The sequence below is a fragment of a genome, unplaced genomic scaffold, assembly GCF_019419815.1.
Source record: "Pyrus x bretschneideri cultivar Hongxiangsu unplaced genomic scaffold, Pyrus_bretschneideri_v1 Contig39, whole genome shotgun sequence".
Taxonomy (NCBI): domain Eukaryota; kingdom Viridiplantae; phylum Streptophyta; class Magnoliopsida; order Rosales; family Rosaceae; genus Pyrus; species Pyrus x bretschneideri.
This window is the reverse complement of record NW_025999712.1, coordinates 1,921,252-1,936,503: the sequence shown is the minus strand read 5'-3', so window position 1 is coordinate 1,936,503 and position 15,252 is coordinate 1,921,252. Positions and strand designations below refer to the sequence as shown.

The 15,252-nt window shown below is 38.8% G+C and overlaps 2 protein-coding genes across 2 annotated transcripts; one reads left to right on the top strand and one right to left on the bottom strand.

The window, feature by feature from the left end:
• Positions 1-5,392, bottom strand: LOC125468513 (serine-rich adhesin for platelets-like). The gene is made up of 4 exons (XM_048564338.1): positions 4,186-5,392; positions 3,011-4,077; positions 2,058-2,771; positions 1-1,920 (listed from the first exon to the last, which is right to left on the bottom strand). Exons 1-4 carry the CDS (start codon positions 5,390-5,392, stop codon positions 418-420), a joined length of 4,491 nt encoding a protein of 1,496 aa, XP_048420295.1. The 3' UTR covers positions 1-417.
• A 1,739-nt stretch (positions 5,393-7,131) lies between these two features.
• LOC103938584 (ATP-dependent zinc metalloprotease FTSH 9, chloroplastic) lies at positions 7,132-12,876 on the top strand. The gene is made up of 13 exons (XM_009348603.2): positions 7,132-8,075; positions 8,421-8,486; positions 8,592-8,726; positions 8,860-8,925; positions 9,383-9,568; positions 9,668-9,754; positions 9,842-9,955; positions 10,113-10,237; positions 10,372-10,480; positions 10,926-11,051; positions 11,227-11,550; positions 11,630-11,753; positions 12,284-12,876. The coding sequence occupies exons 1-13, from the start codon at positions 7,197-7,199 to the stop codon at positions 12,436-12,438; spliced, it is 2,496 nt and encodes an 831-aa protein (XP_009346878.1). The 5' UTR covers positions 7,132-7,196; the 3' UTR covers positions 12,439-12,876.
• Positions 12,877-15,252: the final 2,376 nt, after the last annotated feature.

Below are 15,252 nucleotides of genomic sequence, written 5' to 3'. Positions count from 1 at the left end.
TTAAGTTCTCTCAGAATCTCTACTGTTTTTTGTGATGCTATTTCGCTTTCTTTAGCTGGTTTTTTCAACTCTGTTGTAGACTAATGATTTTTTTGGTCCAGTTCCTGTTTCTTCAGCAGACTTTTTCAGTTCTCTTGGAATCTCTACTGCTTTTGTGATGCAGCAGCAATTCTTTCAGCTTGCCCTTTTAAATTTGTTGGGACCTCTGTTTCTTTTGTCGATTCACTCTCGGTTTCTTCAGCAAATTTTTTCATTTCTGTAGCAGCTTCAGTTGCTTTTGTTGGTACACTTTCGTTCTTTTCATCTGTTTCTTTCATTCTTGCGGAAGCTTCTGTTTCTGTTTGAGAGACATATTGAACTTCTTCAGGCGGTTTTTTCAACTCTTTACTATCGTCTGCTGTTTTCCCCAATACATTTTCAAAATTTTCGGCTTGTTTTTTTTGATTCTGCAGCAACCTCTGATGCTTTTTGTGGTAGATTTTCAGTTTCTTTAGCTGGTGGTAATTCTAGCCCAGCCATTGTTGCTTGTTGTAATACATTACCTAATTCTTCAACTGGATGTTTTATTTTTTCTGGAGCCTCTATCATTTTTTGTGATCCACTTTCGATTTCTTCAGATGATTTTTTCGAAGCTACACGAGCCTCCGTCTCTTTTTGTGATGCACTTCCAACTTCTTCAGGCGACTTTTTCAGTTCTACAGTAGCCTCAGTTGCTCTTTGTGATTCACTCCCAACTTTAACTGGTTTTTCCACTTCTACAGCTACCCCAATTGAAACGTTTCCATTTTCCTCTGCTGGGCTTTTCAACTCTGCAACTATCTCTATTTTTTTTCTTGGTACATTTTCAACTTTTTTAGATAAATCTCCTGATTCTGTGGCCGCCTTTGATGCTTTTTGCGATACACTTTCAATTTCTTCAGCCGGTTTTTTCAGTTCTGTAGGAGTCTTGCTTGCTTTTTGTGATACATTTTCAATTTCTTCGGATAGATGCTTCAATATTGCAGGAGCCTCACTTGCTTTCTGTGATATTATTCCAACTTCTTCAGATGGTATTTTTAGTACCACCGGAGCCTCTGTTGCCTTACATAACACACTTCCAATTTCTTCAGCTGGTTTTTCCACCTTTGCAGTAGCCTCGACTTCTTTTCTTGATACACTTCCAATTTCATCACCCTGGTTTTTCAATTCTGAAGCTGCTTCTATTGTTTTTTGAGATATATTTCCTGTTTGTTCTGCTGGTTTCGTTATTTCTGCTTCAACATTTGTTGTCTTTGCCGATGCATCTTCAATTTTCTCAATTGGTATTTTTGACCGTGCGGCAGTTTCTGTTGCCTTTTGTGATACATTTGACGCTGCTTTTACTGATTGCTTCAGTTCTGCATCAACCTTTGTAGTTTTTTCTGGTACCTCTTTGATTGCTTCGCCTGGTTTTATCAATTTTGTAGAAGCCACAGTTGCTTTTTGTGTTGCACTTTCAATTTCTTCTATCAGTTTTTTAGGTTCTACTGTAGGCTGTGTTGCTTTCTGTGATACGCCTTCTATTTCTTCAGCTGCTTTTTTCAACTCTACAGTTTCTGCTGCCTTTTTTGATACGTTTACAATTTCTTCAGCCGGAATTTTCATCTCAACGGCAACCTCTCTCGCTTTTTGTGACATGCTCTCAATTTCTTCTGCAGACTTTTTTAATTCTAAAATAGTCTCGGTTGCTTGTTGCGAAAAGTTTCCTTTTTCTTCAGTTGGTTTTTTCAGTTCGGCAGCAGCTTCTTTTGCTTTTCCAGATATTTTTTCAATTTCCGCAGCTTGTTTTTTTAATTCTGAAGCAGTTTCTCTTGTTTTTTGTGATAGATCTCCAATTTCTTCAGCTTGTTCAGTCAGTATGATGTTGGCTTCCTCGGATTTTTCTGTAGGCTTACATTGTTCCTGTTATGTGAAATGTAAGTATTAGTCAAACCTTACAATTTTGATTCCGAAAATCATGAGAGAACATTTTACTAGAGAAACAAAAAGAATAAAATTTGATTGAAAGTATGTATCTTTAGTTGCTAGGAGTTACAAACCTGTGATTTTTTTGAATAACTCGTATTTGAACAGTCACTTGTTGATTCCTCAACAGGTTGCACTGCAGTTTGAGGTGTCAAAAATGTGCTGTCATGTGGCTTCATTGTGGATGAATCGCTTTTCACCTTGCCTCCCACCTTAGATTCTGAGACACCAATGTGTCTTTCGGGGTTGGAATTTGATGATGAAGTTTGATCCCTTGGGATATCTTCTAGTAACACAGATGTCAGAGATGATGATGATGATAAATAATTGGATTCAACAACAACGTCTTCATTCACCAGATCTTTCTGCACAACTGATGGAATACGATCACTATAAACTCTGCTTTCTGCAGTACGTTGGTCATCCTTTCTGCCTTGAATTGGGTTTGAGTTCGTTTTTGCATCCAGTTCTTTTTCGTCTTCATTTTCAATTTCCTGTTGAAAATTTCCCTCAGTATAATTTGAATTCTTATTGTCCTTGATTAGTTGCTTAGTGTCCAAGGAAACATCGCGTTTATCAGAATTCGCAAAAATTTCCTCTGAATGCCTACTGGATGCTAAAATAGTCACCTCCTTTGGCTTTGACGACTCTCCCCGAGTCTCTTGCTTAATCAATATCTGGTCTCCACCATCTCTGTCTGCATTTGTCCTCTCATCTTTCAAATTAGTGGCATTGATTGCTGGCGTATTCACCTTCTTTGTCGTCTTATCGAGGGGATTCAATGATTCCTGTTCAATATATATCCAAGAAGTCAGAGAGAAAGCAATAGATTTCTGCATATAAAACATTAATTGAAAGTTTTTTGGCAGATAGATTAGAAGTATATTTTTTTACAATACGATATTTTCTCAGAGTATTCGAGAATGGGACTCAAACTTGGGTGATTTATATTGGTTGAAATTTGAACTACTCATTGCTTGAATTCTATTAGAATTCTTCAACCACATTGCAACATAAAATAATTTACCTCTGGTTTTGCAGAAGAATGAGTCACCAAGTTTTCATTTGATTTCGTTGTTTCGTCTTGGTTTTCAAGTGAAAGTACAGTGCATGAGCTGGAAGTCCTTAGCTTTCCAACTTTTTCAACCGCTTGCCTGACATCGTCATAGCTGTTTCCATCATAACCCATTGAATGGGTTTGGATGTCTCCATGTAAGTCTGTTATAGAAGATGACAACGAGCACACATCATCTAGTTCATCTAGGTGCTGCATGTGCATAGATGATGATTCAGAAGAATCCTTGATGTTCTTATTGTTACCCGAAAATCTTATACTTGCAAGGTATTTCTCGCTGAGTCCACATGCGTCCCAAAGTTTTGATTCATTTTCTTCTGTTCTTGATGATTGAGACGATGCTGTCCACACATACTCTTTTTCAAAGTTTCCATCCAACGTCTCAGATTCCTTATCTGAAGGTGAATTGGCCGTGTTATCTGTCAGCGAAGGTGAACCAGCCTCTGAAACCTCCACCTGCAGGTCAGAAGCTATAGAGTATGTAGGAGTATGACAAGTGCCCCTTTCAGAATAAAACAAGCGTTCTTCTAATCCACTCCTTTTGTTAGCAGACGGGCTAGAATCATACAACAACTCCTTCACAGATTTGCTCATAGGAATCGAACAACTTAGGGGTTTAGGTGGAAAATGCCTCACTTTTGATCCTGCATTTTGTGAGGGCCCAGGTCTAGTAGAATGAGAGCTCTGTTCATCGTCTTCAGAATATGATGTTGAGCTTGACTCATCGTTACTGTCATCAGCGCGTGACTCCATCTCTACACTTCTACTTTCCATCTTGTTCGTTGCTTTTGTGTCAGTCACCCTCTGAGTTTCGCTTTTTCCTTCATCTTTCGGTTTCACTGAACTTATTGCCGGAATGGGGGATTCAATAAGATGGGACTCGGTTCTGCTTTCAGCGGTATCAGCATTGCTGCCAATGTCGGACATGTTGTTGCGTGCCTTTGACAGCAGAGCTTCAATAACTTCGTCATGCTTACCCGACAATATTCTTTCGATATGCCTATCGTGAGCTCCTGTCTCTTCAGAAGAAAAAGAAATATGGATGCATTTAAGACTTAAGAATCATAACTTGAACTACAAGCAACAAAAAACTTTCTAAGGCGGGAAACACAAAAAGTTCGTCTCACCTGATGGCTTTTTAAATCCGGAAAACCCCAATCCATCCAATGATTTTCTCTTGGGTTCCAATGGATATGAAGCAGCTCCCGAAGAGAAGCTCTCGTGCCGGCAAAATAACATTTCCTTCTGGTGAACAGTCGTGAATTCTTGTTGGAAACTATCCACCATAAGGTTCGGTTTCTCTTCATGTGGATCGTACGGAAGATCAAATGGATTTTGCATTGGTAACAAAATGGAAGGGGCTGAACCAGGTGTGTCCAGACTGCTTGAAAATAATTTCGCGTAATCAAATGGGGTGTTTTTTTCAACAAAAATTGGAGCAATCTGGCCTGGTATGATAGTATCCAGGTCAAGTAGACCTTTCTCAACTTGCATTTTGAATAACTTTCTTGCTCTTCTCCTGGCAATCAAACTTTCCAGCCTTTTGTTCCTTTCCATCTCCGAAAACCCGAGATCCATAAGATTCCTTTGATCATCATCTGTCCACTGCACCGCCTTGTTCCCATCCTCTTGCGTCTCTTCTCCATTAGTTCCACCACCTTTAGATTTGTCAGGCTGCTCGTCCGAATCATCAGAAGATAACAGTTGAGATTCTGAAATGTCGGACTCTAGGACCGAATGGTGTTGCTTAACAAGAGCCTGAATATTTTCTTCTGCTGATGCTTTCACCGTGGAGCTCTCTCCCTTATCAAAAGCACATTTCATTTTCTCCTCCATGACTGCTTTCTTGCTTCTGTCAATCAATGCAGTTCCACCAATCAAACCATCTTTCGGAGTTTTGGAAATAGAAATGCCTTTTCCTACATTGTAATAATCTTGTCCACTCGCTTCTATGCACCTTCTCGAGACATTTGTTCGTCTGCTTTTCTGTCTCATTAAGGTGCACCCATCTCGGTTGACAACACCATCACCTCCAACAGGATGGTCGGGTTTTTTACACGACACTTGATCATTAGTACTTCGTTTTTCATCTCGTTTGGCCTCTTCTAAGATAGTGAGTCCTCCGGAAGTGTAAAATAATCTAACAAGAACAACAATGCAGACCAGAAACGGAAACCAGAAGACGAAAATTTTGAAAAATACATAAAAGAGGTAGAAGAACAACAAAGTGGCGGAAATAAATGGATGCCTACGCACACATAGGCTACTAGTTTTCATGGAAAGTTTAAGCAATCTCCATACACAAACTAGTAAAGTCTCTGCTCCAACAGACATATCTACCTCTTTGAACAATCTCGAAAAATACAGAACCCGAAAAAATTACCAAACTAAGCGAACAATTGCTACATTAAAACCTAGCACAATTTGAGCAGTACTAGGACTAGAAATGGAGAAATGTACATTTACGCAGTTCTCGGACTAGAAACAGAGGAACGAAAGCAAACCCGCATTTTAAAAATTGTCGAAAATCGGGTTTTGAAGAAGGAAAACAAGATTAAGAACTTTTGAGATGGATGACGATTTCGATACAATAAAACCTTGTAAAACCGTAAGAATGTGAGGCAGAAAGGAAGAGCAAATGAGGGACGAAGAGGGGTCAAATTTGTTGCCTACGAAAAAGGATGAAAGTATCTCACAATCTTTTGCTTTGTGTGTATGTTTCTCTGCAGCTCCTCCGGATTTAGCAAACTTGTTTTTCTCTTGGCTCCTAGTTTTTGTAAGACGATCCTTCGTTTCAGGACATTAGTCCAAGCCTCCATCGCACAAACCTCGGCAGGACAAAATAGAAAACAGGTGGCGGTCGTTATTTGACTCTTTGCAATTTGCATTACTCATAGTCAAGCCCAATCCTTGCACACACGTCGAAACTAACATCAGGGTGTATATTCTCGTTAAATAAACTTTTAATCGAGTTGCTCACAACTTTATGAGCAAAACATACTAAAACTCAAACTCAACTATTTCTATTGAATCAAACTTGAACTGATTTGTTTTTATTCCTAACCGATGAGCCAAGTTTGTGCCAAGTTGATATGAACTCGAGCCGTATTAATCCGCTTTACAACCCTCATGTGTTGCGAGGTACTATTCAAATGTAGCATAAATGCGGTTAGACCATTATCAATCTAAATGTGTGTAATTATTAAACGTACCACAAAAATTCTAAAAGACATTAGAGGCTAATCGGATAGCGCCTTAGGGTCTAGCGCTTAGGCAGCTAGCGGGCTTCTAGGCAGATTAGACAGATTTAAGTAAATCTATTATATTTAGTATAAATAAATGTTTGTTTATACTTAAAATATATATAGTTTCATTATGAACCGCAAAATAGAATGACATATATATTATGAAGTAATATAATATAATGAAAACATGAGAAACAAACATATAATGCGTGTTCATTTAAGTATTCAACAAATTTATTACAATTTATTGAAAAAATAAAATGTAAAATGAAAATTATTTGTTTTCTTTGTAAGTGAGTTCCAAACCTAAGTGAGTCTAGACGGGCTAAGCAGGCGCCTCAACAGATCTAGGCGTCATTTCTTAGTTTTTAAATTTCTAAACAATAATCAGAACGGTGGCCAGCTACCTAGAACTTAGACGGAACCTAAACGGCACTAGATGAAAATCTTTAGAACAGTGCATACGACTTCGCTCATATTATAATAACATGTAATACATACTGTTTGTGACAGTATAACAATCATACACCATTGTTGACACGCAGACAACCACGGCCCTAGATATCTTCTTAAACGTATTACGGGATAAAACTGAGGATAACGATAAGTCTCTTGGAGAGTTTAAAAGCCGAAAGGAGGAAGTTGACGGTTAAGATCTCCAACTCCTACTTCATCCGACGGTTCGCATCCCAAGTTCAACCTGTACTTTTATCATCTCTCTTTCTCTCTCTTCTGTGTCCCAAAAAGTTCCAACCTTTTGCCTCACAGCGCGATTGACGAAGCTCAAGAATTTCTATTTTTTTTTATCGGATTGGGGGAATATAAAAACATGTTGTGTATATATATATGAACTTTTGAATTGGGAATTTTGAATTTCTAGGGTTTTTATTGGGATGTCGTCGGTCGAGTATTTACGTCCAACAATCCACAATAGGTTTTGCTTGAATTTGAATTTGAATGCGTATCACTCCCGCCATGGATTGGGATTCCTCCGCAGTCAATCGAGGTTTTTCAACGAGGAAGCGAGACGATGCGTTTCGAACACGGCGGTGTTCCCTCTGGTCACGTTGTACGGACAGGGCGGCAGAGCTGTGCCAGTTTCGGACAGGTTCGGCGGCCTCTGGAGGAGCCATGGGGGGTTTCGGACGGTTAGGGCTTCGGCGAGCGGTCAGGACACCGATTCCGGGGAGAAGAGCGAGGCGAATGCGACGGAGAGCCAGGCGGTGAACAATAACCCACCGAATTCGAACTCGCCGGCTTCTAATCGGCGCCGAGATAGTCATAAGAAAGAGAAATGGTGGTGGTCGAAAGGAGGGAAGTGGCGGTGGCAGCCGATAGTTCAGGCACAAGAAATTGGAATCTTGCTGTTACAATTGGGTATTGTTATTTTCGTTATGCGGTTGCTCCGGCCCGGAATTCCGTTACCCGGGTCGGAGCCAAGGACACCGACTACGTTCATTAGCGTGCCGTACAGTGATTTTTTGAGCAAGATTAATAGTAACCAGGTGCAGAAGGTTGAGGTTGATGGGGTTCATGTTATGTTTAAGTTGAAGTCTACTCAGGGTGAGCAAGAAAGTGAAGTGAGTGGTGGTGGGGCGAGCAAGTTTCAGGAATCCGAGGCTTTGGTAAGAAGCGTGGCTCCGACGAAGAGGGTGGTTTACACGACGACAAGGCCAACTGATATCAAGACGCCATATGAGAAGATGCTTGAGAATGAGGTGGAGTTCGGGTCGCCAGATAAGCGGTCTGGTGGATTCTTGAACTCTGCAATGGTGAGTTTTTTTATCATTAGATACTGTGTGGTTTTTCTGCTGAAAAGATTATACTCACAAAAACAAGAAAAGATCAATTCTTGTGAACTAAGTAACCATTATTGGAAGTTAATTACTTAAGCTAATACGTGAATTATATTCGATTTTTTATGTGTAGGAGGACTGAGTGTAGTATTATGTTAATCCCAATGCATTAACTATTATAACCCGCAACCCCTATGTTTTAACATGTATTCTATTCGTAATACATTTCCTTTTCTGTTCGTGGGTGTGTTTTTGGATAGAAGTTAAAGATGTTTCATGCAAACAAGTTTTAATCTGTTGACTTGGCTATGCTCCTTGCAGATATCTTTGTTTTATGTTGCTGTGCTTGCATGGCTTCTCCACAGGTTCCCTGTAAACTTTACTCAGGTGCGAGCCAGCAGTGTTTTTTTTCTTTCAACCCTTTGCCTCTTTCTTTTTTGTTTTTTGAAACTTGTTCTAGATGGTTCTCATTGAATACATTCTTATGTACAGCAAACAGCCGGTCAGATTAGGAACAGGAAATCTGGGGGCTCTGCTGGTGCTAAAGCATCTGAACAAGGAGAAGCAATAACCTTTGCTGATGTTGCTGGTGTGGATGAGGCTAAAGAGGAGTTGGAAGAAATTGTGGTATGTTGGATGCTCCTCAGTTTACTTTGACATCACCAATGAATCATCAGAGTCTTTTAGAGGACCCTAAAGGCCTCCTACTGTTTTCTGAATTTTTATTTCAATTTTAATTATGCCAATGTTTACTGTCCAGGAATTTCTTCGGAATCCAGACAAATATATACGCCTTGGTGCTCGTCCTCCACGTGGAGTTCTCCTGGTGAGTTTTACCAAAGACCAGTTTATCTATGATGAATTAGACTTCGGAAACCAGGGAGTGGGAAGTCATAATGGTCTTAATTCAAATCTTAAGCATTTATTGTTGAAAGATGTGCCAACTATGGTGGGTCTTTCTCTTGGATATCTCCCATGCCACAAGTTTTTTTTAGCATGGCTGCAGAACTGATAGGGAATTGACTCCACGTGTAGATAGGGTAACATAGAGCGCTACTACTCACGTATGGGTACTCTCTGTAGTATCCTTTTGACACTTGATTTGCACTTGGTCTACTGTTAGGGTGTATTGTATCAATCGCCACCTGGAGAATCATATAGTTTTACCCTTGAATGGTCCCATTCACGGGTTGTAATTCAGTGCATTTCTGGAGGATTTGTAGAAGATGCCTTTGTTCTTTGTTTGTGTAATAACTAGTAAGCATGGCTTGTTTATCTTGCAGGTGGGTCTTCCTGGGACAGGTAAGACTCTTCTTGCCAAGGCTGTGGCTGGGGAAGCTGATGTGCCCTTTATAAGTTGCTCTGCTAGTGAGTTTGTAGAGTTGTATGTTGGCATGGGTGCCTCTCGTGTAAGGGATCTATTTGCACGGGCAAAAAAGGAGTCACCATCTATAATATTTATTGATGAGGTACGGATATGGATAATGTAATTCTGTTGTGTAACTATCTTGATTCTTGGCCCATATATTTTTTAGTGGATTCGTTTCAGTATTTCTTCTTTTGCACAGATAGATGCTGTGGCAAAAAGCCGTGATGGAAAATTCCGTATTGTCAGCAATGATGAGCGAGAACAAACCTTGAATCAGTTGCTCACTGTAAGCTTTTGTCTGCACTTAGTTTTGAGTGTTTGGGTGATTTTGGCTACATGCCACTGACATTCATGTGTATGAATTCAAATGCAGGAGATGGATGGATTTGACAGCAGCTCTGCAGTTATTGTTCTTGGAGCAACTAATCGCGCAGATGTCTTAGACCCAGCACTTCGTCGACCAGGGAGATTTGATCGTGTGGTTATGGTTCGTAGTCCTTGTTTCTAGTATCTTTCTGAGTTTTAAATGATATGAAACCAAGCTTCACTTGGAAACATTGTGTTCCGCATATGTTTGTATATATGAATTTATATACGAATGTACATAATCTTATATCACATTAAATCCTGTCTTTTCTCATTAGGTGGAAACACCAGATAGGAGAGGAAGAGAAGAGATTCTAAAGGTGCATGCTACCCAAAAAGAACTTCCTTTGGCAAAAGATGTCTACCTTGGTGACATTGCTTCTATGACTACTGGCTTTACTGGGTATATGTTATTATTTGCTCATTCTTTAGTCTGTTTAAGATCTGCACTGAGTAGTAAATAATTAAACAAATGAAGAAAAAGTTATGCTTCTGACCTGTGCATTGGGAATGACGTTTCTGATATATATTCTGCAGGGCAGATCTCGCAAATTTGGTGAATGAAGCTGCTTTATTGGCTGGAAGACAAAGCAAGTTGGTTGTGGAAAAAATTGATTTTATTCAAGCTGTGGAGAGATCAATAGCTGTAAGTCTCTCTTTCCCTCTGTTATTTAGTTACACCTATTCTTGAATTATGATAAAAAAACTGTAATAAAATCATATATGACTATTTTTCAACCTTATTCATATGCTCCCAGCTGATTCCTGATATTAGAATTTCATTTCTTGTCTTTCTTGAGCCGGTCTATGTTGTTGGTGCCTTAGGGTTTTTGTTTTATATTTGTACAACCCTTAGTCCACATTGTCTTCCTGATCCTCTGAAGTCTCTATACTTGTATGTTTCCTTTCCATAAATTCTTTAATGACCCAAGAGCTCCATTTCTTTGTTCTGGGTTTTTATTTTATTTATTTTCGTAAAACATGCTTCTTGGTGTATAATCTTGTTCATACCATTCAATGACAGCATTTTTAAATCAAAGGTGTTCTTTTAATTAACTAGTAGAGAAACTTAGCCGAATTACTTGTTATAGGGTATAGAAAAGAAGACTGCCAAGTTGCAGGGAATTGAGAAGGCTGTTGTTGCACGACATGAAGCTGGTCATGCAGTAGTAGGGACTGCTGTTGCAAGTCTTCTTCCTGGACAGCCACGTGTTGAGGTGCATTTTTTAGAGATTTACTGAAAATACGTCTTATTTATTATTACGAATGAATCGATAAAAATAACTTGAAAATAATATGAGAAATTGTGAATAATTCAAGTCCTGCAGTAGCTCACTTATTAACCATCAATTTACATAAATATACTAATTATTTGCGTCTTTGTGTTATCAGAAATTGAGCATATTGCCAAGGTCGGGAGGGGCGTTGGGCTTTACTTATATTCCTCCAACAACTGAAGACAGATATTTACTCTTCATCGATGAGTTGCGTGGACGTTTGGTTACACTTCTTGGAGGACGTGCAGCAGAAGAATTTGTGTATTCAGGTCGTGTCTCAACAGGTGCACTCGATGATATACGACGAGCAACTGACATGGCATACAAAGCAGTAGCTGAGTATGGTCTCAATCAGAACATTGGCCCTGTGTCTATAGCAACACTTTCTGCTGGTGGAATGGATGAGTCTGGAGGAGGTGCTCCTTGGGGAAGGGATCAGGTCCAGTATATTTTTATTTTGTTTTTGTTTTTGAGTAAATTGATTGCTGTAAATACTGATCCTATAATGATAACAACAGGGGCGTCTTGTTGATCTTGTTCAAGGAGAGGTTAAAGCTTTGCTACAATCTGCCTTGGACATAGCTCTTTCGGTTGTACGTGCTAATCCTACTGTTTTGGAGGGTCTTGGTGCTCAGTTGGAAGGTGATATTTTGCTGCTTTGGTATTATTATATTGTTTCCTATGTTCTATAGTTTTATATAATTGAAGCCTTTTGCTATTCGGTTATGTGCACTAGTACTATTGTGGTAGCATCAAATTTGTGGAAACCAGCATGACACAAAAAGTGGCTATTAAATAAAATGAAGTTCAGCATGGTACAAAGAGTGGCTATTGAATAAAATGAAGTCCTGTTTCAGTTTAGTCTTTTGGTGTTTTGGACATTTAGCCGTGTTGAAATTAGCTGTAAAATCAATCATAATCACTTGCAAATTTGTCGTGCTGGGACTTACACTGTGTAGTTATTATAGGCCTTGTTGATGAAAGATGCAAGTTCACAGTTGTGTTTGTTAGATTTTCCAGGTTTTGTGTATCTATTGAGCTTAGGGACTCTCACATACAATAATATGCTCATAGTATTGGCAAATCTTGATCTTAGTGTGCAGAGTGTGTGGTTTTTATTATAAATGTAACTCTGCAGTTATCATGGTATTCTGATAGTGTTTCTTGTTCAGAAAAAGAAAAGGTAGAAGGCGAAGAGCTACGGAAGTGGTTAAAATTGGTGGTTGCACCAACGGAACTGTCAATCTTCATTAGTGGCAAGCAAGAGTCTCTTCCCCCATTGCAGACCATCGAGTCTCTTCTCCCATTGCAGACTGGCTCGTACTAACTACCATATGTTGTTATACTTATTCTCCTCGGTGTGAACTATGGAGTAGCTTACTGCTCTTTGTGCCGCTGTCCTGTTAGTGAATTCATCCTCTTTATTGGCAGCAGCTCCCAGTTACAACTTGTATATTTTGGGTTCATTTTCTAATGAATGTGATCACGCTCTTTGTTTTACCTCACAATTCACCAGCCCATGTTGCCCAACCAAAGAGAAGGGAAAGAAGCCGGAGAATAGTACCTGCACCCAAGCCTTCTCAAGTGTTTTGGGGTCATCCATATCAACTTCAGCACAACCGGGTTGGTATCTGAAACTGTTGTACATTAACTGTTACTCAATTACACATGATCTGCCTATATGCAATGCTAATTGTTCATGAGTTGTATACGATAATTATTATACGAAAGATGTAATCTGCTCGTATATTGGTTCAAAAGTTCAGATGAATGGTGTGCATGTCATATTTTTGGTATTGGGATGGTACCCGTATTGTTGCCGTACAAAGAAAGTTTGCCCTAGGCTTAAACTCCGGTGGTGAGAAGCGGTACTGACCCAAGGGTATGCCAAAGTGGATTCGAAATCCAAGTACCGCAGGCGTTGCGTCGGCAGTTTGATTTGTTGGTGGTTTCTGTTTTCGGTCATTGTTTTACCCTTGGGGTTAAGAAGTCTCTTTCGGTTTTTGATCTGACATCAGAGGAATTCTAGACACGGGAGAAGTCATTGTAATAGTATTTCAAGTCAATATACACCGTCTTGTTGAATAGTTGTGCCAAGGGTAGAATACGGTCCAAATTATTTTGAGATGGGCAGAGAATGGTGATGGATATTATCGTCTGTAATCTTTATGCTTTGACATTTTGGAGTCCAAAAATATCAGCGTCCCTTTCTGAATGAAACATAAGACTTTGGTGTCTATGGTCTTGGCCGAAGGAAGCAGAGGAACATCTTAACCTGCTGAAGGACCACTGTCCCCATATTTTTCTGTTTCCTTCCGTGATTTGAGTGTCCTATTCATTCACTTGTAACTTCAACTTTTCTCCACTACCAATCCACTTTATGACTAACGAAAATTCTTACTTTCGACCTTAGGCCATAGTTTATGAGCCATTTGTTTTGGTCAAATTTAAGGCAAGCCTTGGCCCAACTGAAATGTTGCTTCGTTGTAATCAAAAGGTCATGGTTTCGACTCCTGAAAATAGTTGTAAGACTACGTACTGTAGACCTCTTCCGTGATCTTTGTAAACCAGAGAGCCTTGCCCCTTATATATTGATAAATTTGATGATTCAATCCACAAGAACCCTAATGCAAACTAATTTACTTTAGGGATAATTTATAATGGAAAATACTCGGTTTCTTTTACCTGTAGAAAGTCATATGACAGTTGATATATGTGCCTATTGTTCATTTTAATAATTTTAATAAATAATTTATATTTTTCAGATAAGAAAGAATAACCTTTTACATATAAGGAAACAAAATGCTCGGCGAAGTAACATGAACAAAAAGTTTCGTACATTCAGATGTTAGAAAAGGAAAATATATTTTTTGTGCCCTTGTCCAAGGGAAATGGAAGTAGCAACAACTATAGTCTCCATATGTGGTTTGTGGACGATTGTAGATGTACGATGAGTTCACTAATAGAAAACAAGGCATCAAAACACATGCAGTTGGCTAAGTAGATAGAAACTCAGATAGAGAACATTGAATTGAGATCCACTCTAGATCTCTGTATCTGGAGCTCGCAAATCAAAGAATTCGGACAATTTAATTTCAATCTTACGCCCCCATTCCATTAGTTCACTTAACAAAAACCTAAAAACTTGAACAGCTCGAATCTCTCTCTCTTTTGAAAGTTAGGATTTCTTGGTTTGCAAACTCTGGACACAGAGATCCAGAGTGAATCTCATTGTGCGAATATTGACCATACATTAATGGCTGCATGGAGACCATATAGATTAGATGCACAAAAAAGAATGTTGGTATTCTAAAAGACACTTGTGAAATCAGTGGGAGTAGCCAAATTTTCTACTAGTCGTTCTATGTTATATTCAATGGTTAAGAGTTATCCGCGATAATACGTTAATGGTTAAAAGCGTAATGTTAATAGGTGACTGAGAACAAGAACTTACTATGCGGACGTACGTAGCACGCTTGACGGCTTTTGCATGGCAATGGCATATAACATGCATAATTAGCAAGTTGCTTAATAAGTAATGACCATTTCTAAACTCTATTAGCTACTCTTTTATGTTTGGAGGCAAATGCCAAATCTCTTTATGTACTCTCTGTCACCTCATGTTTTTGACACAATGTTTTATAATGTTTGCACGAGAATTGACGTTAAACTGTGATGTGACAGAGAATATATGAAAAGTCTCACTTTGGGAGAGTCCCCTTATAGCATTTCTCTTATCCTTATTAAGCAACTATTCTTCATAATAATCTGCAGAAATTACAAGTTTTTTGTTCAGGCTTGACACATTTTCTACTTCAATCGTTGTTCAGTTTCAACAATTGGTCTTGTAATTCTGTTTGGTTAGCAATCTAAGTCCTGTAAATAAATCCAATATAATTAAGAAAATATACGAAATTGCTTATATTTTGGATTCATTGCAAACATTTGGAGAGACAAAATTACTGAGTGATCTACTCTTGTATACGGTGAGTTGTATATTTCAATGAAATTTATGATTCTAACTTGATTGTAAACCAAACCGAAACATATATGATTGAAATTGCCAAAATTTGACAAGAACCAAACGAAGACACAGAACCAAAGTTGAAGGACCTAAAGTAATTTGGAACATCTTACGTTG

Coding starts and splice junctions, on each gene's coding strand:
- LOC125468513 (XM_048564338.1), bottom strand. CDS start 5,392: ATGTCTGTTGGAGCAGAGACTTTACTAGTTTGTGTATGGAGATTGCTT. Junction 4,078..4,185: donor CGGATTTAAAAAGCCATCAG/GTGAGACGAACT, acceptor TTTCTTCTGAAG/AGACAGGAGCTCACGATAGG. Junction 2,772..3,010: donor ATTCTTCTGCAAAACCAGAG/GTAAATTATTTT, acceptor TATATTGAACAG/GAATCATTGAATCCCCTCGA.
- LOC103938584 (XM_009348603.2), top strand. CDS start 7,197: ATGTCGTCGGTCGAGTATTTACGTCCAACAATCCACAATAGGTTTTGC. Junction 8,487..8,591: donor TCCCTGTAAACTTTACTCAG/GTGCGAGCCAGC, acceptor TCTTATGTACAG/CAAACAGCCGGTCAGATTAG. Junction 11,754..12,283: donor TCTTGGTGCTCAGTTGGAAG/GTGATATTTTGC, acceptor TTTCTTGTTCAG/AAAAAGAAAAGGTAGAAGGC.